This window comes from Panthera tigris, chromosome C1 (assembly GCF_018350195.1).
Source record: "Panthera tigris isolate Pti1 chromosome C1, P.tigris_Pti1_mat1.1, whole genome shotgun sequence".
NCBI classification, from domain to species: domain Eukaryota; kingdom Metazoa; phylum Chordata; class Mammalia; order Carnivora; family Felidae; genus Panthera; species Panthera tigris.
In genome coordinates, this window is record NC_056667.1 from 112932720 (window position 1) to 112958663 (window position 25944).

Consider the following 25944-nt stretch of genomic DNA (forward strand, 5'->3'; position numbering starts at 1 on the left):
CTGACTGCTTTTCATTCTTTACGAACGGTAAAAAGCTAGAGGTCGGGCTTCTCTTTTCTCTTCCTGGAGAGGTAATAGGTAGACTGAGAATAGAATAATTCCAGAAAGATGCCCCTCACCCACACACTCACACCCAGTCAGGTTGCTAGATCTCTCCATTTTCTGATGTTGCCTGCTACCTGTAGAGTATTGGTGTAGATGTGAACCTTCTGTGAAACTTGAATAGGATACAGAAATGTAGCCACAATCTTCCCACCCCCTCCTTCCACACAGTCCTCCCCCTGCCCCCTCCCAACCTAGCCCTGCGGATTTGCTCTCCCAGCTATCTCTGGCTCCATCTACTTTTTTTTTTTTAATTTTAGTGTAGTTAACGTAAAGTGCCATCTGCTTCTTTATACACCTAGAGCCATAGTCCTAGTACAATGCTCCTCACTCCAACATGACTCCCTTTGACAACCTTCCAACTGATCTTTGTACCCTCAGTCCCGATTCTTCCCATCCATTCATTACTTTGGACTCGGCTATTTCTATTTAATGCTCTTCAGAGACTACTGATTGTCCTCAGAATCAAGTTCAGATTCCTTAGCACAGATGGTACAGTATGAAAGATCTAACCTTCATTTACCTCTCTAGCTCTCCCCCTCCCCCCGGCCCATTTTCCCTTCTCTGACTTCAGTGCACCGGGCCTTCTGAACTACTAGAGGCTCCCCAATGCCCTATGGTCTTGACTTTGGATCTCTTCATGTACTTGCCATAATGTGGTATGTTATCATCTCCATGCATTCCACAATCCCATTACTCCACCCTTGTCTTTATACACACACACCTGCATTCATATACACACATCCCTTCCTCACACAGTTTCTGCAAACCCAGTATTTAGTTATTTTATTTAGTTGTCACTTTTTAAAAAATGAGAAAAAAATTTTAAATTCGAATAAATCTTTGAAAAATCAGAAGAGATGTTAACAATGAACCTGCTTTCCTGCATGGCAAATGTCAGCTGTAGCCACGCTGTGGTCAGTTCCTTTAAGACAGGGACTCCCATCCCCACTTGGCCACATTCTCCTCCGGGACCACTTCATTCATTCATATGGCCTTCCCTGCCCTTGCAGGTATTTGATTTTTAAGCTGCTGCTCTAAGCTCTAAGATACTTTTCTCTTTACTCACCTGAATCTTGTCTACAGTTCACTAAAAGGTTGGAACAACAAGAAACAACAACAACAACAAAACTGTAGCGTCATACTTAAAGCAACTGAAAGTCATGATTTCGAGGTTTGTAGTTAATCTGCAAGCTGACCACGAATCAGAACAATGCTTCTAATTTAAAATAAAAGTTACATTTCAAACATACTTGTCTGCTAGAAACTTTAAAAATAACTCATTGAGAGGTGCCTGGGTAGCTCAGTTGGTTAAACATCCAACTTCAACTCAGGTCATAATCTCACAGTTCATGAGATGGAGCCCTGCATTGGGCTCTGTGCTGACATCTCAGAGCCTGGAGCCTGCTTCAGATTTTGTGTCTTCCTCTCTCTCTGCCCCTCCCCCACTCATGCTCTGTTTCTCCCTGTCTCAAAAATAAATAAACATAAATTAAAAAAATTAAAACAATAAGATAAAATTAACTCATTGAATACCCCAAGGAAAAGAAGGCATTCTTCAAATTATTCACATTGTATAGCTGAGGAAACTTAGTGTCAGAGAGATTGTTTTGGCCAGAGTCAAGAATCAAACAGATTTTCTTTCTTTTTTTTATTAAAAAAAGTTTTTTAACATTCATTTATTTTGAGAGAGAGAGAGACAGAGCACAAGCACTGGAGGGGCAGAGAGAGACAGAGGAAGACACAGAATCCAAAGCAGGCTCCAGGCTCTGAGCTGTCAGCACAGAGCCCAACCCGGGGCTTGAACTCATGAGCTGTGAGATCATGACCTGAGCTGAAGTTGGACACTCAACCGACTGAGCCACCCAGGGGCCCCTCAGACAGATTTTCTGTGGCAGAGCCAGGTGTCGGACTGGGGTCTCTTGACCTTCAAAGCCTGCATACCTTGAAAGCTCTAAAATCCTAAAATGAATGAAATGATTAGACAACTTGAGTCATTCCTATAACCAAGGGATCCTTCTACCTTCTTACCTTTACCTCTACCATGTTCCCCCCCGCCTCCATCAAGTAATATACACATAGGCATTTATTCTCTTGACTTCCACCTCACCCTTCTGGATAACTATCGCTATTGCTTAGCTTGTTGGCCTAGCGAGAAGCAATTCTGCCTGAGACTCTTCAGCTGGCCCTTGGTATCAAGCATGTTCATTGTGATGATATTTCCTTGAACTACATACAAAGGTCACTATCATCATTCTAAGCCTGTCTTAGAAAACCTCCATGTGTCAGCTCCATACATGCTCATCGCTAACATCTCAATTTTGTTCTGGTCTTTGGCACCAAGTGCAACAGCCTCTGTTTCTCTCGTGGGTGCCTGTTCTCTTTCCTCCTCACGCTCAAGCAAAACTCCTTCGTTGAGGTCTCCTCTCCAGGTAAAACACTGAATGTGCCAGGTTGGGCTCTGGATTCACAAAGATAATAACTCTTTCTGTTTTTCTACCTTTCTTCCTTTCTTTCTTACTTTTTTGACGTTGAACTTGGAGTAGCTTTTTTTATATGAATCACAATAGCTAAATTAAGTACAGGTACATGTACCACCTAGATTCCAAATTCTAAAGTGACAGAGGATTTAGCATATACCTAATGGATAAAAGCAAATACACTAACCATCATTTGTCTTCTGCTTTTATCCTGCCCGTCCAACTGACAGTTTTGGTACCAGAAGGAAATCCTAGGAGAAACTTTCATTCCAAAATATGATTTTCTTAAAAACAAGGCATGTGTCTGGTTGAGTTTGGCCAGATATAGTGATTTCTTGCTCAAAAATCAATCAAGACACTCTATGTAACAATACAGGTGGCACTAACTCGATGTTTAAAAGGTCAAATAACGATGCAATAGTCAAGTTGAACTAAAAGCTTACTTCTTATACAGCACCTTCTATGCACTGTGCTTCACAGACATATTCTGATTTAATCCTCACTACAAACTGGGACCTCAAATAAAATACGGATCCTCCTCAAAAAATTGGGAAAGGGATTGTTAACTTAGAATCACATAACAACAGATTGAAAGTATTTCCTATTTGTTTGGTGGAAATGAATGTTGTGAAAAACTTATCAAGAATAATTCAGCAATGTGTATCAAGAGCCATGGAAACATTATTATCATTGGCCTTATTCTACCTTTTTAAACAAATATCCCAACATGGAGCTAGTGGTGATGATTACACCCCAAAATAATTAATTTAGCTTCATACATAGTTATTACAAATAGTGTATTATGTGCACAAATAGTATAATTATCTACCTAGAAAATCCCCTCGAAACAATAATGACAAATTATTACAATTAAAAATATAAGAATGTGGATGGATATAAACATCAACCTGCGAAATCAATCATGGTTCTATACAGCAACGATAACCAACTGGAAGACGGAATAGCTAGGAAAAAATCCTATTTAACAACAAAAGCAGCAAAGCACCTTGAAATTAACAAGACGTGTGTATATAAAGGAAATGATACAATTTTACCTTCACTCCTAAGGATACCTGAAGAAACAAAACATGCTTCAGTATGAGTCAGTAATGTATAGCTAGTTTCTTTAACACAATACAATCTAATCAATAGCCCCCAAAATTATTTTCATAGAACATGAAAAGCGAAATCTAAAACCCCACAAGAAGAGATACAGGATTAAAAACAGGAGTGAAGTAGGTGTGTGTGTGTGTGTGTGTGTGTGTGTGTGTGTACGCACGCATGTGTAAGGGGAAACCTTTCCTATTCAGTATCAAAATATGCCCTGTAAGTGTGTGCCCTGTAAGTTGTGCAGTACTTAGGGGAAAAAATCTATGTAAATAAAACAGAAACCAGAAATTTCTGGGTTTTGTTTTTGGTTTTGTTTTTGTGTTCGGTTTTAGTAAGCTCTAGAGCCAACATGGGGCTGGAACTCTTGACCCTGAAATCAAGAGTTGAATGCTTTCATGACTGAACCAGCCAGGCACCCCAAGAAACTAGAAACTTCTAAGAATTATAGAAACAGACTCTTTATATAGAAAGATGGCTTTTACATTATAACATACATTAGAGTTCTAAGTAACTAGGAAAAAGAGGAACCATGAAATAAATGGAGATGGGAAATTATTTTGGAAAATAAATAAAATTACAATCCTACCTCAAAACCTTAAACAAATTCCAGATGCATTAAGGATATAAAATAAACATGGCAACAAAACAAGCAAAAACTGAAAATATTAGGTAAAACACTAGACAGCAGTTTAATATGCTATTTATATTGACATGCTATGGTCTCCGAGGCATATTTGAAGCCAAAAAGCAAACGAAAACAAACAAACAAAAAACAGTGAGAAAGCTGTGGTATAATACCTACAAATATATCGTTTATGTAAATATAGCCACAAATAATAATATTGTACAGTGCTTCCTCAGGGTACTTAAATGTATGTAAGAACATTGAACACTGTCTAGAAAGTCTCATACTGGGCTAATATCGGTTGCCTCTAATAAGAGTATTTGGAGGTATTATTGGCTAATTCTCAGTGAACATGTATTTGCATATTGATTGTGCCCTTTAAAATAAATCTTTTCATTTATTATGTACATTATGTATAATGCTGTTGCTCTCCTTTTTCTAAAAGTCATTTTGGAAGTAATCTTCTATCAAGTTTCAAATATAACTCCTTGCTACAGAATTGTGTATATCTCTGAAAGCCATTTATTAATCCACGTGGTATTTGGGCATTAAGGAAAACCTGTCTCAGCATCAGCATGTTTTTGTCTGGAGTGTGGGTCAGGGTGTGTCAGAGGTATTTATCTTGCTACTTGGGTTTTCTGTAAAGTAAAGAGGCTTGCTTTTTTGTTGTTTTTTCTTCAAGACTACCAGCTAAAAAACAAATATTTGCTTTCTTTTTAACAGAATGGTGGCAGGGCCCAACATTTTGCCCAGGCAGAGCGCTAAATATGCATTCTATGGAAATACTCTTTTGGTTATTATTTACATCCAGGAGGAGGGGGAAAGACAAGCAAGCACTTGAATGGTGCTTCTGTTTCTGTTGCTAATGTGGAGCCATAGGGAACAAATCCCACTGCAGTTCAAGGTGGCTGATTAGGGTTTTGCATATCATCTGGAGGAACCCCTGAAGGAATATCAAGATGATGAGGCAGCAAAATTCCCATAATCCTAACGACGGGTCTAGAGTAGCCACGGGAGCCATTTTGACGAACAGGAACACGTCCCATCTTGCCAAGATGAGTGCCAAGCCATGCCTCACCGTACTCCCCTCTGCCAGTTTTTGAAGATGAAAAATCACTATCAAAAATAGCTTTAAAGAAAAGATACAAAGGTTCCCGTGAAAGAGGAGCCTTCCTGCAAGGGCAATGGAATGAAAAATACCGTATGAGCTTCCGGTCTTTTCTAGAATCAGCTGGAGCATCTACATTCTTCCCAGCTGGCTGCCCGGCGACATCCTTGTCCTATTAGCACCAATGTCTGGATTTTCTGTATGCTAGGGCCCCTGGCAGTCACTGGCTAGTTTTCTCCAGCATGGCCTTACTGAGAACAAATACGGTCCCAGGAGCTAAAGCACACACCCATTTAAAGAAATCAGCAGATAAAGAAAAAGCTCTATAATTATGAGCTTTCAGAATTTTCCCCAATCTTTCACCTGACCCAGAGCAATTTTATGAGTAATACCAGGAGATCCTAAAGTATTAAAAAAAAAAAGCCTGAAATTCACTAAATAGGAGAGTAGCAATGGCAGGTCAGGGCCAACCAGTTCTCAAGTCCAATCTATTAACGCTGTCATGACATTTTGATGCATTTGTGCAGTAATCACTCTGGGTCTTTTTCTTATCCCAAGCTTTCTTTGGGGAAGTGATGACTAGGGACGTACCATCAAACGTGTGTGTTCTTTTGCCAGAAAAAAAAATTAGCTGTAACTTGGAAATTAAGCAAAAAACATGGATGATGTTTATCTAGTAGAGATGCAAATAATTTCTTTCCAGTAGAACAGATAACTCCAAAGATGGCGTGATTTGAGCAACACTTGTATATTTAACACCAAAACCTTATCCTAACTTTTTTTGTTGTTGTTAAATTGCCTATACATATCCTAGATTTTCAGATGCTCTCTGAACCGGCCATCACATCTTACTGGCTTCCTTGCTAACAAATGAGTTAAATAAAGTCTCTGACACAAGTTTATTTTCTATTTGCCCATGACTCATGATTTTATATATTTGAAGACTATTTGTATATATTTAATGATTATTTATTTTGATACAGAGCAAGAGAAAGAGAGAGAGAGAACGTGAATGGAAGAGGGGCAGAGAAAGAGAGAAACCCAAGGTTCCTGAGATCATGACCTGAGCTGAAATCAAAGGTCAGATGCTTAACTGATGGAGTCACTCTGGCGCCCCTTGAAGATTATATTTTAACACATATTACAAGCATCAGTTAAAATGTTGTTCTTATTATGAGAACTTAAAAACTGTGATGGACAAGTCTTCATCCCCCAATGTATAGTAAGTAGAATAATAATAATAATAATAATAATAATAATATAAATATAGGGAGCTTTTAGTCTTTGTAAACATGAGGCAAGCTGGATGTATATCATACACATTTCCCTCTTGGAATGCAGGTATCCAGAGAGGCTAAATGGCCTTCAGGAATAAAAGGAAGGAAACAAGGTAGCTTTGCTGAAAAGAAGGTAGCAAAGAAAAAGAGGGTGAATAGACCCAGAGGCAAAAAGTGATGGAACCAGACCAAAACCATTATGCAGCTTGCTCTGGAGGGAAGGAAAAGCTATGGATGTCAGGGACCCCAGAATATTGGCGGTATTGTAAAAAGAAATGGAAACTCACATAAATATAATCCATCCATTGGCCTGCACTATAACTTCTAGAAAGGGGCTCCTCTAGGGCAAGAGCTTTTTCTTACTCAGGATTGTGTAGGTGAGCACCCAGTGAGTAGACAGCCAAATCTGGCCTTCAGGGCAACAACTTCACCCTACCAGTAGTGTCAACTCCCACCTGTTTGATAACTTAATTTCCCCAGGGAGGGATATGAAGATGAAAGGCAGGGAAGGGAGGGTCTCTGAGGACAAAGGTTTTGGGGGATGGCAAGTGGAATGGGAAGCAGAATGGCACTGGACCCCATTGCTTTAAGATACTTTAAGATGCTTCAGGGCTCAAAGTAGGGCTCTGGTGCAATGCAGATGGCAGCGGGGAATGTGCAGTCCTGAGGCTCCCCTAGGAAGAGGCCACTCACGGGTACCCAAATAAACAACAGGACAGGAAAGCACTGCCTGCTTTGAGGTTTTGGACATTTGGGCTCCAGTCGTACTCCTGGAAACCTGAATAAGCAAGTGACTGGCCAATCTGAGAGAAGTGTTCCCTGCACACCGAGTTGTGCACACGATTCCCAGGCTGCCTTCTAAGCACCGATTCCTTTAGAGACTGTACGAAGACTCCTACTAACCTCATTCCCCAGTGTAAGGAGGAGAGAGGCAGGGAGTCAGCACACACATGTATGAGGGATACAGTCTGGAAGCTGCCTCCAGATCAGACTTGACAGCCACACCCCCTTAGCTCTGCTCACCACCCACCCCTGCCCTCACCCTTGAATATCAACCCTATACTGCACCCTATGGGAACCTTAATGGTTCCCTAATGGGAACCTCTGCTCCCCATTCAAAGCCTGTACTTTTATTAAAAATTTTATTTATTTATTTATTTATTTATTTATTTATTTATATGCTTATTTATTCTTGAGAGAGAGAGAGAGAGAGAGAGAGAGAGAGAGACAGAGTATGAGTGGGAGAGGGGCCAGAAAGAGAGAGAGGAGGGAATACACAGAATCTGAAGCAGGATCCAGGCTCTGAGCTGTCAGCGCACAGCCCAACATGGGGCTCAAACTCACGAATAGCAAGATCATGACCTAAGCCAAAGTCGGACGCCCATCCAACTGAGGGACCCAGGTGCCCCTAAAGCCCGTACTTCTTAAATAGCAAATGAATCTTATTTTCATGCTCCTGTTGTCCAGCCCAGGGCTGAGAGCAGAATGTACATTCAGAAAAAAATATATATATATAATAATAATGAATTGTGACCAAAAGAAAAAGAAATAGTGAGAGAAAAGAGTAAGGACACAGTGGCAGATGGAATGGGGCATCAGACATCTTGCAGTGAGCATTTTCTCCCCAATCCAGCAAAAATGGTGCATAACCTGCTATAAAGAATGTCTTGGTCCTCAGGCACCTGGGTGGCTCAGTTGGTTAAGTGTCCGACTTTGGCTCAGGTCATGATCTCATAGCTCATGGGTTCAAGCCCCGTGTAGGGCTCTGTGCTGACAGCTCAGAGCCTGCAGCCCGCTTTGGATACTGTATCTGCCTCTCACTCTACCTCTCCCCAGCTCATATTCTGTCTCTCTCTCTCTCTATCAAAAATAAATAAACATTAAAAAAAAGAAAAAGAAGAAGAATGTATTAGTCCTTCAGGTGTTTTGGACAAGGAAGGAAGAGAGGATAAGGCTGATATGTGACAGAACAAAAAACAAACTTGCCTTAAAATACTACTTCAATTAAAACAAAAACTGAAAATTACTTCAATTGAAAACAAAACAAAATAAAACAAAACTGGGTTGGCTTTTTGCTGCTGCCTCACTGGCAACAGGGGCTCAGAGAAGGACAGTCTCTGAAGGTCATGCCGGCTCAGATGTCTCCACAAATGGGTGTCGGATGTGGTCGGCTTTCAGTTTATTTCATGAAACTTACAGTATCATTGAATCACAAATGGAGGGACTTGTCTGGGCACATTCTCTGATCTGATAAATGAGCCCATCTTTGCCCACCAGAGCACAGGGAAAACAATAGCAACCGCCATGTGAATCCAGTGGAAACCCCTCAGAGCAAGCTTGTGGATACCATGTAACAATTTGAAAGCTGGGTTTTGAAAATTCCTTTACCTTTGAAAGCTGGTTGCTAAGACAACGGCAGTTGTAACTTTCCCTTTTACAAAGGCCCTACCCCAGCTTTTGGGGCATTCACATATCAGATACACTACCATGTGGGGACACTTTTGCTGATTTGCGCAAAGGAAGGATAAAACCCAGTGTGGGGCAAGATCCCTCCCCTGGGAGCTTTTACACTAATTGAATGTGTCCTTTAAATGTCAAACCTCATAAATTTCCAGGCCAAGCAGTGCCTCATTATCCCACTGGGGTGGGGCCACAAATAATTTCCCATTTAAAATGATTTTGCTTGCAACTCCCAATTAATAAACCTTGATAGAGAATTCCAAGTAGGAGAAAAATTTAATCTTTGCAATTGATTTGTGGAGTATTGATTATAAAGCCCGGTGGCAGATGGAATAACTGAGGCTCTGTAAAGGTAACTGACTTAAAATAAAGCTAGTAGCTGTGGTGTCTGGGTGGCTCAGTTGGTTAAGCATCTGACTTCGGCTCAGGTCATGATCTCACAGTTTGGGAGTTCAAGCCCCGTGTGGGGCTGGCTCTGTGCTGACAGCCTAGAGCCTGCTTTCAGTTCTGTGTCTCCTGCTCTCTCTGCCCCTCCCCTGCTTACACTTTGTCTCTGTCTTTCAGAAATAAACATTTAAAAAATTTTAAAAAAAGGTATGAATGAACACAATGCAAACTTGACTCCAAGGATTCCATCAGCTTTAAAGAGTGTTTCAGAGAAGAAAGGGGAAGAAGGCATTATATTATGGTTAATTTTGGGGAGACATGAGGAATACATTTTGCTTAAGAAGATTACTATGATTAAAAAAAAAGTGTGTGTGTGTGGTTGTGTGTGGTTGTGTGTCTTGTGCAAGAAATCTCTATGATTCTGGCTCAGGTTGGGCTTTCCAGCAAGCAGGCTATGGATGGATGTAAAGGGGAGAGTGGTATGTTAAAGATGCCCTTGGGAACCACACCTGTGGATGGGAGGGGAGGAAAGCAGGGGTGGGCAGAGAGGGCGAGAGTGGCAGTGCAGGCCTGACATTAGACTAGAGCAGCCCACAGAGAACACTAGAGCTAGAAAAGCCCATCAGAGATGTGCCCCCTTGGGTCAAAATGGCCAAACCTTTATACCCTGGACTCAAATGGTCGTTGCATGTGGGCTTCCTTGCCAAGGATGTGGCTTTGCCCCGGTGTTTCTCTGCAACCGAGGCAGTGCCTGAAGGGGCAGACACGAGAAAAATGTGTGCCAACAGCATTCCTGTGACAGGCAACAAGTAATCCTTGAAAGGGGACTTTAGCAGCACATTCCTGGGTCTACCACGAGTTCCTAAGCCTCTCTCTGCACCATAAATAGGTCCTGAGATGACCCTCACCATGTAGCCTGACACATGGCTGATGGAGGAGAAAACTGAATCCAAATGTGGCCCTTCTCATCTCTTCTGCAAAACCACCTTCCCCTACACAAGTGGTTTTGAAGCCAAATCCCTTCCTCCCCGGATCAGAAGGAACTTGGTAACAACATGAGAACTGAGTGTAACACTTTGCTGAAGATTGTGGTTACATTTCTTCCCCTCTATCACTCTGTTCAGGGCTTCTCACCTCCTTCCTTGAATCCTCAGCTTTGTCACCAAAGCCTTGGAGAAACCAAAACAGGATCACTAGGTGGTAGGTGGGGTCCCAATATCCACATGCCTTGTTGGGTCTGCTTTGTTCCAACCTGGACTTTCTCTGATTGCTAACTCAATGGCGTCTTGGCTTAGGGAAAGGCACAAACAACTTCTCACCTCCCTCTGTCCCTCAGACTGGGCCCTTGAATGTCCGGGAGTACTGACTTTATTTTCCAGAAAGATCTGGATTTACTTTCTTTTTATGATTATCACCCCAGCGCTACAGAAATGACACTGCCCTAATTTTTTCTTTAGTCATAAACTTTGATGATGGCATTGCTAGAGGAATGCTTCTAGCGTTGGGTTTTTGTGTAGTCTTAACCTCCGGGCTTCTCTCCCTGGGTTGCATGAGAAAATGATGCCGTTTGCCACACTGTACCCTCCTTTAAAAAAGACAAGACTTGTGATAACATTTTACCGAAGGCAATAAATCAATCAATCAATCAAACCAAATAAGAAAACACTTTACTGGCCATTGTCAACCCAATGGTCTGTACCAGCATATGATGAAATCAGTTTCAGTTAAAACAGAAGAGGTTGTAGGTAAACATTTCAAGTAAGTGTCTGGACCCTTGGTGGGGTGGGTAAAAAACACTAAAATGGGCTATTGGTATAGGTTAAATGGATTCAACTGTGAACACCTTAAAGAAGAGACAAAATTCTGCAGAAGGGGTCATTTAACCATCCACTCCTCTGAATATAAAAACAGAGCCAATGTTCTTTCAAAACACTTTCAAGCTATAAGAGTGTGATTTTGTGGAGCAGGGGTATTGGGGAAGGAAAATGCATGAGGAACCTGGTAGTTCATCACTGTTTTGTGTGTACTGGCTGTTCCTCTAGGCACTTCATATGTAGCAACGAAGCAAAGCATAGAGTCCTGATGGACTCCTTACCTTTGAAAAACTAAACTTGTTTGGTACATTAGATGTTATAATCAGAAATGTATAGGACGTTGAGAAGACAATGATTTCTTTTAATGACAGACGTAATGGTAAGTAAGATCCTCCAGGCACAGTGGGTTATATAATAAGTAGGCTAAAAAGTAATTTTTCAGTGACTTTTTAATGTGAAAGGGATATCTACCTCCTCCTGTGCTTTGCAACACATTATATCCTCTCAAATAGAAAACTCTACTGGCCTGCATCAGGAAAGCCATCCCCTTGAGGCACTCACGAGGATAAACGTAAGTGACTTCTCATATACTCTGGCAGCTCGTGTGTGTGTGTGTGCTTGCATTTTGCCACAGAGAACCCACTTACATGGTGCCAGAGCTGAGTGTTACTGTTCTCTTTCCTGACTGGCTTCACCACTGACCCCTCCAAGTCAGTCATGCTTCACCTGAAAATAGGATGAAACAGTTCCCCACCAGCATCGAGGTAGGAACAGAAGTTTTAGGGATCATTTTAGACTTTATGATGTATCAAGAATCATTTTGTTTTCTTTCACAGTCTAGTATTTTCCCCAAGGAGGTGGAAATTGGGAACTGCAGTTTCCTTTGACATACATACACAACTGAGTGCAAAACAACAACAACAACAACAAACAACTCCAAAACAAAAGTCCATGAAAGGGAGCAATCAACAAAAACTAAAAGGCAACCGACGGAATGGGAAAAGATATTTGCAAATGGCATATCAGACAAAGGGCTAGTATCCAAAATCTATAAAGAACTCACCAAACTCCACACCCAAAAAACAAATAATCCAGTGAAGAAATGGGCAGAAAACATGAATAGACAATTCTCTAAAGAAGACATCTGGATGGCCAACAGGCACATGAAATGATGCTCAAAGTCGCTCCTCATCAGGGAAATACAAATCAAAACCACACTCAGATATCACCTCACGCCAGTCAGAGTCGCCAAAATGAACAAATCAGGAGACTGTAGATGCTGGAGAGGATGTGGAGAAACGGGAACTCTCTCGCACTGTTGGTGGGAATGAAAACTGGTGCAGCTGCTCTGGAAAACACTGTGGAGGTTCCTCAAAACTTAAAAATAGATCTACCCTATGACCCAGCAATAGCACTACTAGGAATTTACCCAAGGGATACAGGAGTGCTGATGCATAGGGGAACTTATACCCCAATGTTTATAGCAGCACTTTGAACAATAGCCAAATTGTGGAAAGAACTTAAATGTCCATCAACTGATGAATAGATAAAGAAATTGTGGTTTACATACACAATGGAATACTACCTGGTATTGAGAAAGAATGAAACATGGCGTTTTGTAGCAACGTGGATGGAACTGGAGAGTGTTATGCTAAGTGAAATAAGTCATACAGAGAAAGACAGTTACCATATATTTTCACTCTTATGTGGATCCTGAGAACATAACAGAAGACCTGGGGGAGGGGAAGGGAAAAAAGGTTAGAGAAGGAGGGAGGCAAACCATAAGAGACTCTTAAAAACTGAGAATAAACTGAGGGTTGATGGGGGTGGGAGGGAGGGGAAAGTGGGTGATGGGCATTGAGGAGGGCACCAGTTGGGATGAGCACTGGGTGTTGTATGGAAACCAATTTGACAATAAATTTCATATTAAAAACAACAACAACAACAAACAACTCCAAAACAAAAGTCCATGAAAGACAAAAAAAAAAAAAAAAAAAAAGGGCAGTAAAATCACATGAAAATGAGCCTCACAGGCCCATATCTTTACGAAATGTCTATTCTATAATTGCAGCAAATTTGGAAAGACACAATATCCGATTTGGGGAGAATGAGGATAAGGATGATTACATTCTTAATATAAATAATGGAAATCACATATCCTCGAATCCTGAGGGATCAGTTACCAGATCCTTTGTTTTCATTCTGGAGATAAAGACAAACGGGCGTAACGAGGCTAGTGTTTTTCTACCCAGGTCCTGTGGCCTATTGGCAATTGACCTGGGGTACACACCCATATGTCTCCATTTGACTTTCCACAGCAGGTACTAGTTCTTGGAGTCCTCTTGTGTCATCTGCACACTGACTGGCACATTCGTAGAGAACAGCAAGCAGAGGGGTGAAACCTCCGGGAGTTTCCACGATGTGACAATGACATGCTCACAGCATACATTTCAGAATCCATGTGCTATGAAGTTTCTCCTGCTCTGTCACAAAAAATGTGACTGGTCGGATGACATGACTGCCAGTGTCCTTAACCATCATGGTGATAAAAGTCTGAAGATAAAATTACTGATTCCAGGAATTGAGCATGCATTGACTCATCTATGAGCACTTTAAGTTGTCCCATTCCAATGACAGGGGCAGTGCAAAGAGGTACATCCTATTCTATAAAATTCAAGCTGTTTCTGGTACTCAGTAAGCACTCGGGAGCACAGCTCAATACCAGGGATTACAATGCTGACTGATGCTCTGTTTTGATTGAAAGATCCTTTCATGGCCAAAGGTATGCAGACAGCCATGTCCAAATGAATACTTAAGTACGGCTACCTTCAATCTATCCCTATGAAGAAGTACCCACCAATGATGTCTTTTTTCTGCCTAGCAAATATAAATATCTGGTGTCTCTAGGTTTCTGAATGATAGGGAATGCAACTCTTCATTTTGATGGCTAGAGCTAAGCAGGGGGGTTTTGTTTTTTGTTTTTGAACCACTGAATTACACAAAATAGAAACACTGGGACTTCAGCATTTTTGGCCATCGGACACATTTCTAAATGGGCACACTGCTGTATACTAAACAACAGAATTCAAACCAACAGACTAAAGTGACCTCCAACAGTGTGCATTTTTTTTTCCTTCTTCAAGTACATTAAGACAAATTCAATAAAGCAGAGTAACATCTGAGATGGAACTTATTGGAGAGAAACATAACAGAAACAGGCGCTCTCACCACAGCTGACCTTGGCTTCAGCTCGAGCAAGGAATGTCCTCCAGAGCCATCGACATGCTCCTACAACTCCCTGCCCTTGTGATCAATTCAACTGAAACGTCTTGAGATAAACACCTGCCAGGAAACACAGCTGCGTCTTTTCCCTTTTTGACTTGCACAAAGTTTATCACATATGCAGGTCATATGATAATTTCATAATGACATGAAATTTGCATGAAAGGATAAAAAATATTGTTCCATCTTTATATACACCTTTCCTCCAGAAAGATTCATAAATACTGCCTGAAGATAAATTAAACTTTGGCATGGAATATAATTTATGAAAATTACAAACTACTTGAATTGATTTCACCAAAAAAGACATTAAATCTTGATGACTAGCAAACTTCTTCAGAGAAATGAAATGTGATGTTTAAATAGAATTAAAGCAGCAATATAAATTTTCAAAAATATTTTAAGAGTAAAGCATATCACTCATGTAGGTTATTAATTACGTAAATGCCTTATAATCATAAAAATGCTTTTAATCACTTATATCATAGCTTCTGCTAGAGCAGTAAAACATGACAGATGAAGAAAGAAATATGATTCTTCTTGAGAAGAAAAAATATGACATATTTTGTTACTTTTTTTTCTTTTAGCTGGTGTGCTTTTAGCGACTGCTTTTGTCAGAGTTAAAAGTTGCAAAAATCCAATGTAAGGAAAGAGGTAAGAAATACCCATTGATTGCTGATGACATTTCATTACTAGTAGTAAAGCTATGTAGTGTGACTGTTGGCTAAAAAATGAATAAGGAAAGAAAATTAAATCTGGGTTGACTAGCACATTTTGGGACTTATTTATATCAGTGTTCTAAGCATCTGAACTTCAAGTTTTATACAAGAGCGGCTTCTTAGCTTTGATAATATTACAATAACCCTAATATTTACAGCTACATTTTGTACTTTAAAGCTTCACAAGCCCTGTTCCACCTACTTTCAAAAAGTCATTTCTAAATTATAGCAAAGAGGCTGACATTTCCTACCTGGATTCATGTGGCTAAATTCTCTTCCTGTCTTTGTCTCTCGGTCTCTCTTTCTTACACATACACAGAGGCACACACACATAGCTCTTTGCAAAGTAATGTCATCCCACAATTTATTTTTCAATTCCCATCATCTAACAAGGTACCTGACCTGTTTTCAGTGCTCAGTGACTATTTATGGAATGAATGAAGGAATGAATGAATGAGTGGACTCAATAAGTGACATTTGAGGCTTTCCAGTCCTTGATGTCAGCAGTGGCGATCAGTTTGGATGAACAACCTGTCTAGAGGCTGATTGTGAGTCTCAGGAGGGACTGACCAGTGGTGAGATGTCAGCTCGGGAACCAGGCCTGTTTTCCTGTGCAAGTGTAAGGCAACCACCTTCATGATGTTGTTTCAGGGAGTATCAAAGAAGCCCATGGTAAACAATAGTCCCTTCCCCCACCTAAGACTGATGACACATCCCTCTGAGATGCTGTAACATGTTTCACTGTATAATTATCAACAGTAATCAGGAGTCACGTATCACTGGGAAGGGTGAAGGGTGGCTCACAGACATAGAGACATCTACTGAAGCTGATATATTATTTTTCTCTGAGTAGATTTTGACCATAAGAATGAAAAACAATAGGATTCCTCAGACACCTGAAGATAACATGCACAAGGAAGAAAGATACAAAGAGTCTGAGACCACCTCAAAATTTGCTAAGGGGTGGCATAATCGCTTATTTCTGTGGCTCATGAAGCTAGAAAAGGAGGATTTATAAAATCAAATTTACAATTACGAGTGCTTTAGGATATATTCTAATCATTCCTTAGGTCTGAAGCGAAATCGTAATTTTCCTTGGGCCTGGTCATGCAGAGATCTTGGAGGGTTTTAGCACAGAGGGGCCTCAAAATGTCTCTTACCTACAAAGAGCTGGCTGTTCAGCTGCAACCGGAAGTGGCCCTCCTCTGAAGTCTCCCTGGTCATCCTTGGGAGGCTGTCCACCTGGAGTGAAGTCTCCTTGAGGTTCCTTTCAGCCCGGACGTAATGCCATTGGTTGTCATTCAGAAGAGAAGGAGAGTGAACTATGAGCTCTACAGGGCCATTCCCAACGTCAATGGCAAAAGTGATCTCAGACGGAGCTGAAACCAACAAGAGAAATAGGTAGAAAGTTGAGGGGAGTCGTCAGTGAATGGACGGCACACAACCTGAATGAATGGTATAAATGACTATGCGTCAGTATGAGGTGAAGAGGCCTCCAGCTGAAATCTCTACGACATTGAACTTAGTGTTAATAGTAAAAACTTCCAAATACTAAGTCCCAAGCTCTTTCTTTGGCCCAGTTGGTACTCACTGTGAGAATTCAGCCAATAGGACAGGGGCTAGCGACAGAAATGCCAATCTGATAAACATTCATTGGCACCAGGGCTTTGGGTTTTCTGGGTCTATTTTGGCTTCAACTATGCCCTTCATGGATATCTGTAGATACTGGATTCGTGAGCCAGCTACATTCCCGCTGGGAGAAGGTTGACACCCTTGGAGGTCTAGTGTTCTCTATGTTATTTCATTCATACATGTGATTAAAATCATTTAGGCTAATCTTATGACTTTTTTTTTAAGGAGACTCAGAAAGTTTGAATACTTTTTTCAAGGATGTGTCACTGCAAGCAGTGGTGCCTGGGATCAAACACAGGCCCCCATCCACCTCCCATGACCCTTTCTGCCCTTTGATAAAGTTCTGCATCTCACACATGCCAGGGGTCAGTCAGTCAGGGGTAATAACACCTATGATAATGATGATGATGGTGGGGATGATGGTTGTGGTTTGGCCACATAGCCATTGAGCAAGAGAGAAAAAAAGAGCAGTAGCAGGAGTACAACAGGTACAATGAACTCTGCTGAGTGCCATGCTAAGCACTACCCAAAGATTCTGTCATTTGAATCTTTCAAAGGAATCCCTGTGAGAAAGGCATCATTTTTATTCCCATTTTACAAATGAGAAAACTGAAGTTCAGAGAAGTACAACACAGTACAAAGAAGCTGACTCCAAAAGTAGAATTCTTCTCCATTTTTCTCTAGTGAGTAGGTCTTTTCATATTTTCCACTACTACATAAGAATTTTCTAAATTTGAAGGATGTGGAGAGGCAAATTATAAATTGATGTCAATAAGAAGACTGTCCCCTTTAAGTCACTGAAGCCTTCCTAGGCAGGACCTTTCCTTCCTTCTCAGCACCTTGGTTGGCCTCTTCTACGTTACACCTAAAGCAGGACATGGGTATATATTTGACAAAGTCATCAACTTCCAGATCTGAGTAATCAGGTAATCCCAAAGGTCCAATAACCATCCCAGACTACTTCCTCCTCAGCCTTTAAACCCAGAGAATGAACCTCATTATAAGAAGCCCCCAGTAGGTAGAATTTGCAAGTAACCGAGGATTGAACTGTTTTGCATTCTGGTCAGTGTGGACCTTGACCTAAAGGGGAGGCAGTAAGGTAGAGGACCTAAAATGGGATTTGACAGCATGGACTCTGGAACCACCATGACTTAAGGCACGTTTTCGATCTTGTCACACCTCAATTTTCCCATTTGAAAAATGGGAATAAAAACAGTACCTCATTGTCAGGTTGTTTACGAATTAACCTTGACGAAGTTCATAGGACCTCGCATGGCACACGAGACATACTCAAAGTGATAGCTATGGCTATTATAGCAGTGGCGTGGCTCAACAACTCAGCTAAATGCCTCGGCTCATAAACCCATGCCTTAAAGTAGACAGAATTGAAGAGAACAAATTGGGTTCAGCAATTAAAAGATTAAGTAAGAGTGAAGTTGGCCTTTTGAGCCATTTCCTGTTTCTTATTCAGGCCGCAGATACTACCTCACAGCCCTGTATATCTTGAGATCAACTAACACTAACTGAGAGATAACTGGGTCCTCAATTTATTTCTCTTTACAGAAAACAGGTAAAGATTGGTGAGAATTGGAGAGGAAAAATGTTAAAGATTTTTCTAAAAGCCTTCCTGCAAAGCTGGTCTTGTGGATATTAAGTTCTATGTGGACAGCACATCTTTGCAGAGCTCTTGTTCTACTGCTGTGTCTGCCGTCACCCCGTGACCCCCCCCTTCCTTGTTAGGCTTCCTGTCTGGGCTTATCCCTGCTCCAACATTTGTCCTTCTGTTGTATAATGATCTGTTTATGGTCTGTCTCCCCAACTAGTCCACAAACTGTAGATGAACACTTGGTTTATTGGACACCTACCACCAGGGCTTGTATATAGGGAGCCCTCATCCAACTAAAGGTTCATTCATTAAAATGTTACACCATATATATTCAATGCAGTTTTGTAAGTTTCTTTTTATCTTTTTTTTTTTGTTTTTTTGTTTATACCCAGGTATTAACTTCCTTGGAATTTTTAAAAATTATTATTATTTAATTTTATTTAGGTCAGTACTTAGGACCTACTTTGTTCACCCATTCCCCCTAGAACTGGGGTCGGGGTGGGGGGGGATCAGTAATGCGATAATCACAGCTAATTGTTTATTGAGTGCTTACCATGAGCCAGACACTCTGCTAAGCATTTTCCATGAATGAACTCCTTAATATTTTAAGCCTCACTCTAGTCTTATGAGACAGGTAACATATTACCCCCGAGGGAACTGAGCTGACAAGTTGTCCTAACCCAGATGGGGCAGAGTAAAGAATTAAATCCAGATGATGTGTCCCTGGAGTTCATTTTTTAACCTACTCTTCCTATGGAAAAAAAATATATTTGTCTTCCAAACCTATTCAGTGGGGGGAGGAGGGGTCAAAACCTAGAATATATAACATAAGTGCCTGGATACATCTGAACAAGAATAATCTAAGTAAATGAGTGATACTTCCAACACTGACTAGTGACTCTGAGGAGGGCACCAGAAGCAAACGTAAGCCTGCTCTTATTTGCTGGAAGGATGGACGTCACCCGATGGTCCTAGACGGGAAAATCAGAAGCCCTGTGTCAGCCTTATCTCCCGCATGAATTTACCCCCTGGACTTCCCTTCTCCTTCCTGTCTCACCAATATCTTCCCTCATCATTTGCTCACCTTTTGGTTGAAGACAAAGCCAAAGTAGCACTCAGCATTCAATGAGTTTTTACTAAGGCCTTGTGCTAGGCCTTGAGAATGTACAGATGAGTGAAATCCAATGAGCTCACAAAGTACTTTCTTTTTATTTTAATTTTTATTTATTTATTTTGAGAGAGAGAAAGAGTTCATGCATGACTGGGGGAGGGGCAGAGAGAGACAGAGAGGAAGAGAGAGAGAATCAAAGAAGGGACATGTTAAGTGGAGGAAAGTGCATAAGTGCAAGAGAGTATCTACCTAGTATTTCTAGAAGATGAGAAGAAAACTTTTAAGGAGAGTCTCCTGTATAAAGTTCTTCCTTCCTTGAACCCCATGTTGGTGTACTCAGCTCCCACCCCATGTGGGGCATGAGAGAGATCCCAGGGACCATTTATGGACAAAGAAGAAGTCACCTCTCTGACCTTCCATGCATACATTGATAAAATGAAAAACATGAACTAGATGAAATATCATTAAACATTTTTGGAGACATGATCTGATGGAAACACTAGGAAAACACCACATACCCTTTGCATAAAATTTCAAGGAATTCCTGAATGTCTTCTGTCTCAAATCACAAAGAAAATTTTATTTTCTCTGGAGTCTTAACATTCTTGGGCATTGAGGAAGTGTTGCAAAGCAGAATAAGGAACAGAGAGGTACATTGACTCTGGATTCTGACTCTTAGCAGCAGTGTGACTCGGGTTACTAACCAGGGTCACCTTCCTCATCTGCATATTGGAGTAAGAGTTGAACAATGAAAATCATAGCGCAGTATCTTGATCATCAACAAGAGTGTTTGAGAGCAAAATAAGTAATAAATGTAAAATTTTTAGTACAGTGTCTATTCAGAGAAGACACTCAATAATTTAGTCTGATTATATTATATTATATTATATTATATCATATAAATGTATAAATCTAATTACTATTAATATTAATTTTACCATTCTCTGAAGATCTGAGGATTCCATCTTCAAATTCTCATCCTATTTGGTAATCTCTTTGGTAATATTCTTGATATGATACCACTAAACATCACAACTCAAGTCTCTTTCTCTCTTCCCCCCTGATATGCATATATATATATATATATATATATATATACACACACATACACACATATATATTACATATCTATATGGATGTATGTCATGTATACATATTTTATCCACATATATCACATATATATCTCCATATATATATATACACACACACATATATTATATATATATATATAGATAGATAGATAGATAGATAGATATATTTCCATACAGATAACATATATGAAATATGTATATCTCACTCACTTTTTCCATGGGCTTGAAGGCCAGCAGAATACGCCACCCCAAAATATGCTACTTTAAAATCAGGTTGATTTTGAGTGAAGGCAACTGAGAAGAAGCAGAGACAAGGAAAAACTCCTTGCTCTCCTCCTGTGTACGTAAGGCAGGTCATAAATTGACAAAGATGTCCTTCCTTTCCTCTCTACCAGGAGAAAAGTTAATTGCTTGGAGACAACTGTAGACTCTATCAGCCTACCAAACATCTCTGCATAACAAACTTTACTAACTAGTCTTAATCTCTGCTGTTCGAAACCTAAAACTGCCTTCTTTTGTCTGATTATCTCTCCATAAATTTATTATTCCCTGTTGAACATGCTATATAATAAGGTAGTTCTTTTTTTCTATAATTTTTTGATTTTATTTATTTATATGAGAGAGACAGAGACGGTGCAAGTGGGGGCAGGGACAGAGAGAGAGGGAGAGAGAATCCCAAGCAACTCTGCACTGCTAGTGTAGAGCCAAATGCAGGGCTTGAACTCATGAAACTGCAAGATCATGACTTGAACTGAAATCAAGAGTTGGAAGCTTAAATGACTGAGCCCCTCAGGCACCCCAGTAAGCTGCAGTTCTAAGCTACCGCTTTGATTTACTCATTTTTCTCTATACAACTCCCATGAACACACGATGTGCGCTTGTCAATAAACTTTCGTTTGTTTTCTCTTGTCACTCTTTTATTACAGGGGTCTCAACCAAGAACCGAAAAGTTAAGAAGGAAATTATTTTTCCTCCTTTATAGTCTTTAGGGAAAGCTAGTCCCCCTTCCAGGTGTAAAGGTGGGCCCTAGAAAAACCACTCAGCAATCTTTACTTTCATGGCCAGAGGCATTGGTCATAGGGGGTCAAGTGAGTTGCCTATCAGCAGGATTGTGTGGATAGCTGGCAAAGAAGTGATTTCCCACCAGTTGAAATGTAGCCCTCCTGTGAGGGTGCAGTAGCTTTAGACTGAGGGAGATATTCACAAGTCAGTGCAAGAAGAGAAATAAATTAAACCGCAGATAGCATTATTAAACTGATGAATCCAACCAGAAATATAGTGCCCCACCAATTCTGGACTTAGTCGCATGTTTCAGTACCAGGGAATTCCCATCCTTGTATCTGCCAGTTCAGATCAAGTTTTCTTTTTTCTTTTTCTTTTTTTTTTAAGTTTATTTATTTATTTTGAGAGAGAGAACATGAATGGGGGAGGTGCAGAGAGAGGGAGGAACAGAATCCCAAGCAGGCTCTGCACCTTCAACACAGAGCCTGGCATGGGACTTGAACTCACAAACCGTGAGATCATGACCCGAGCTGAGATCAAGCGTCTGATGCTTAACCAACTGAACCACCCAGGCGCCCCTGAGTTTTCTTTTAATAGCAGCCAAATATGTCTGATTCGCATATGGGTGTCATAAACCCCATTTTGCACAAGTAACCCCTAAAGGGGTGACAGACATGCTCACAATTAAACAGAGTAATGGCAGTTTGAATCCACATGGGGTTCCAAGCAATATGGCCCCCTCGACTCTCAACAGCCATTTCTGCTCTTCCTCACCTACTCCAAAATATTGATTTCCACAGGCACAGCCATTGTGAGATAATGGCCAAAACAGCTGATTTTTTTTTTTCTTAGTCTCATTTGAAATAGATGCACTAATAAGACTTGAGGACATTGTAAAATGTCTTGCTTCTTTTAGAATACGGACTAATGTCAACACTACAAAATTCACAGGTGTTAGCTGGAAGTGCCCCAGAAAGAAATGGATTGAAAATTTCACAGACATTTCTTGTTCCCTGTCGAACAACATGGATTTACCAACTTTGGAAGCTTCTGTTCAGATAGTTATAGAGGAACACTCCTTGGGGATGGAAGAGAAATCTATTCTGAGCCACTTCATGTGTTTAAAGACCATTTCCTTTATAAGTAGCTGATCTGTAGAAGTATCTTGTCATGAACCCCTTAGGGTGAACATTCTATCTGCAGAAAAGGTATAGGATGAGTGTAGCTATTAATAAGAAATGCAAGATTCCTTTCAATTTTTTTCATTTAAAAATTTTTTTTAACATTTATTCATTTTTAAGAGTGAGAGAGACAGAGCATGAACGGGGGAGGGACAGAGAGAGAGACACACACACAGAATCCGAAACAGGCTCCAGGCTCTGAGCTGTCAGCACAGAGCCCAACGCGGGGCTTGAACTCACGGACTGTGAAATCATGACCTGAGCTGAAGTTAGATGCTTAACCAACAGAGCCACCCAGGCGCCCCCAATTTTTTCCTTTTAAATAATAACAATAAAATAAAATGAAATATTCTGAAAATCATGAAGTCTTGTACTTTAAAATTTTTATAGAAAATCTTGTTTCCAAAACATATATGCTCTTCAACCTGGTGAAAAAGTGTACAGCAAACAATCATGTCAATAGATTTTAAAATTTTCACAAAATTTAATACCACCTGCATTTCAACATTTCTATACAACCAAAAGGACAAAATACAGTACCAGAAAGTACAAACAAATTGGACACTGAAATGTAATTAACACTAAATCATTGCTCATTACCTTGTGATAATATGCCATGACATTTGCTGCTGCTTTAATGAATCAAAAGGCCTCGGGGTCTGATTTTTATTAAATTTACATTGAGGTTATTATATCCATATTATGCAATGGTTGGCACTCAACTCCACATTTTCAGAGCCTGGCCAAGTTAGATATGAGAGATCTTCTTTCACATTAAAGCCACAAGAGCTTCCTCCCATTAATAGTCTAAATTGTTGGAGTAAAAGGAGGTTAAAACTACCAATTAAGAAGATCTCTTTTCTTGTACGTATTGTGCTATAGCTGCAAAAGAAACACTTAGCTGCTTGGTGATTTGAAAGGACTGGTGCAAACACCTCAGTCATCTCCTCCAGCTAGCGCTTGTGCTCTTTTCCTAAAGCTCTCAAATTTCCAAGCTTCTGTTGCTAAGACATTACTTTCAAGGGTATTTCATGCAGTCAGATCATTATTCGAATATGGGTCAGTTGCCTTAATCAAATACAGAAAGCATCCATTTAGACACAGATAAATGAGGGGCGCCTGGGTGGCTCAGTCGGTTAAATGTCCAACTTCAGCTCAGGTTATGATCTTGCGGTTCGTGAGTTTGAGCCCCATGTGGGGCTTTGTGCTGACAGCTCAGAGCCTGGAGTCTGCATCAGATTCTGTGTCTCCCTCTCTCTCTGCCCCTCCCCCGCTTGTGCTCTCTCTCTCCCCCTCTCTCTCTCAAAAATAAATAAACATTAAAATAAATTTAGACACAGAAAAATGAGGCATCTAATGACAAGTGCAAGTTACAGTCATGGGCATAACAAGAGCAAGATGATGGGAACAGTCCATTCTTTTAGAAGAAGTAAGTTGGGGGGGGGCAGTCACTGAGTATAGAAAATTGGAAAACCAGCTAAAGCAAGCAAAAGCAGCAATTCTAAACAATCTCAGGCAAAAAAAAAAAAAAATTCCTCCTCCAAAAAAAAACCTTTTCTTGGTCTAAGTTCTAACAAATGCTGATGTTAGTATGAATTTTTAATAATGTATATGTAAGCTTCAAATAGCACATTTTATTACTTACCACTTAATAAATATTATATTCAAGAGGGAAGTTAATGCAGAGAACTCCAGATATACCTTTGGCTCCTGAACATGCAGACTTAAACACATGTGCTTAGTTTTAAAAGTAAGAATTCAGCTTCTCATTTCTCATTTTTATAATTATCGTGCTATCATTGTTTAACTCAAAACTACTGTTAGAAGACACAAGTACACATTATCACAGGCCTTGTGGACACAAACTGCACCCAGGAGAGCTTGAGCAACAACAAACCTTTAGGAACTCTATGAGATTTTACCAAATAGAATAGTGATCTGTGATGGATTTTCCAGGCAAAATTTTTAGTGGATTTTTTTAATGATTGCAGAGATATCTAAAAGCTGTTAGAATTGATTCTGAAGAAAACACGTAGAAAGAATTGCAATTCCTGGAATTTATGGTAAATAAAATATTTTTTGAATATCTACCAAACTTAATTTTTTTAAGTTTATTTTCAGAGAGAGGGGGAGAGTGAGAGTGGGGGAAGGGCAGAGGGAGAGGGAGAGAGAGAGAGAGAGAGAATCCCAAGTAGGTTCCGCACCTACAGCTCTGAGCCCGACGCAGGGCTGGAAACCACGAACCATGAGATCATGACCTAAGCCGAAACCAAGAGTCAGACGCCCAGCCAACTAAGCGACAGAGGTGCCCCTCTATGAAGCTTATCTTTATGTTTAAAACCTTTCCTAAAATTTACATGTCTGTTGCTTGATGAGAAAAAAATTTTTTTTTCATTTAAAATTAGTAAAAGTATCCTTTGATCAGTATAAGAGAAGATAGATGGACAAATCTGATTATACTGTTTTGAACATGCACATGTGAAGATAACCAGTTTTGATGAAGTCATCCACAAATTTGCAGAAATAAAGTCAAATGAACAGACATTTGAATATGACTATTACCGGAACAAAGCAATACACAGGGATGTTTTCCCCCTTTTTACTTTAAAATTAGAAAATTTTCATGTATTACATTGTCTTTTCTTTTTGGTATTGGAAATTTTGATTGGCATGATAACATACAGGAGTTCAATATTAGCACATTTTGCCATTTGCATTTCTATTAGTTTTCATTTATCTTTATGATCATTAATGAATACAACTTGTATATAGGAGATGGGATGTTAGAAAATGAGCCACGTCCTGGGGTAAAATTTAGGAGGTACAAGTGGTAGAGAAACAATGGGGATTCTGATTGGATAGTCACACACTCCTAATGGTGGGAAATAAATCAGGAAATCACTTTCAGAGCAAAAGTACAGTAAAAAAAAGTAGACCCCAAATGTGAATAGAATGCA

The 25944-nt window shown here is 40.1% G+C and overlaps 1 protein-coding gene across 1 annotated transcript in view; it reads right to left on the reverse strand.

Moving 5' to 3' along the window:
- Positions 1 to 25944, reverse strand: part of CNTNAP5 (contactin associated protein family member 5) — a 799405-nt gene that overhangs the window by 105378 nt on the left and 668083 nt on the right. The window contains exon 17 of the mRNA XM_042994206.1: positions 16525 to 16743. Within this exon, the coding sequence (XP_042850140.1) occupies positions 16525 to 16743 (219 nt within the window). The remainder of the gene's footprint in view (positions 1 to 16524; positions 16744 to 25944) is intronic.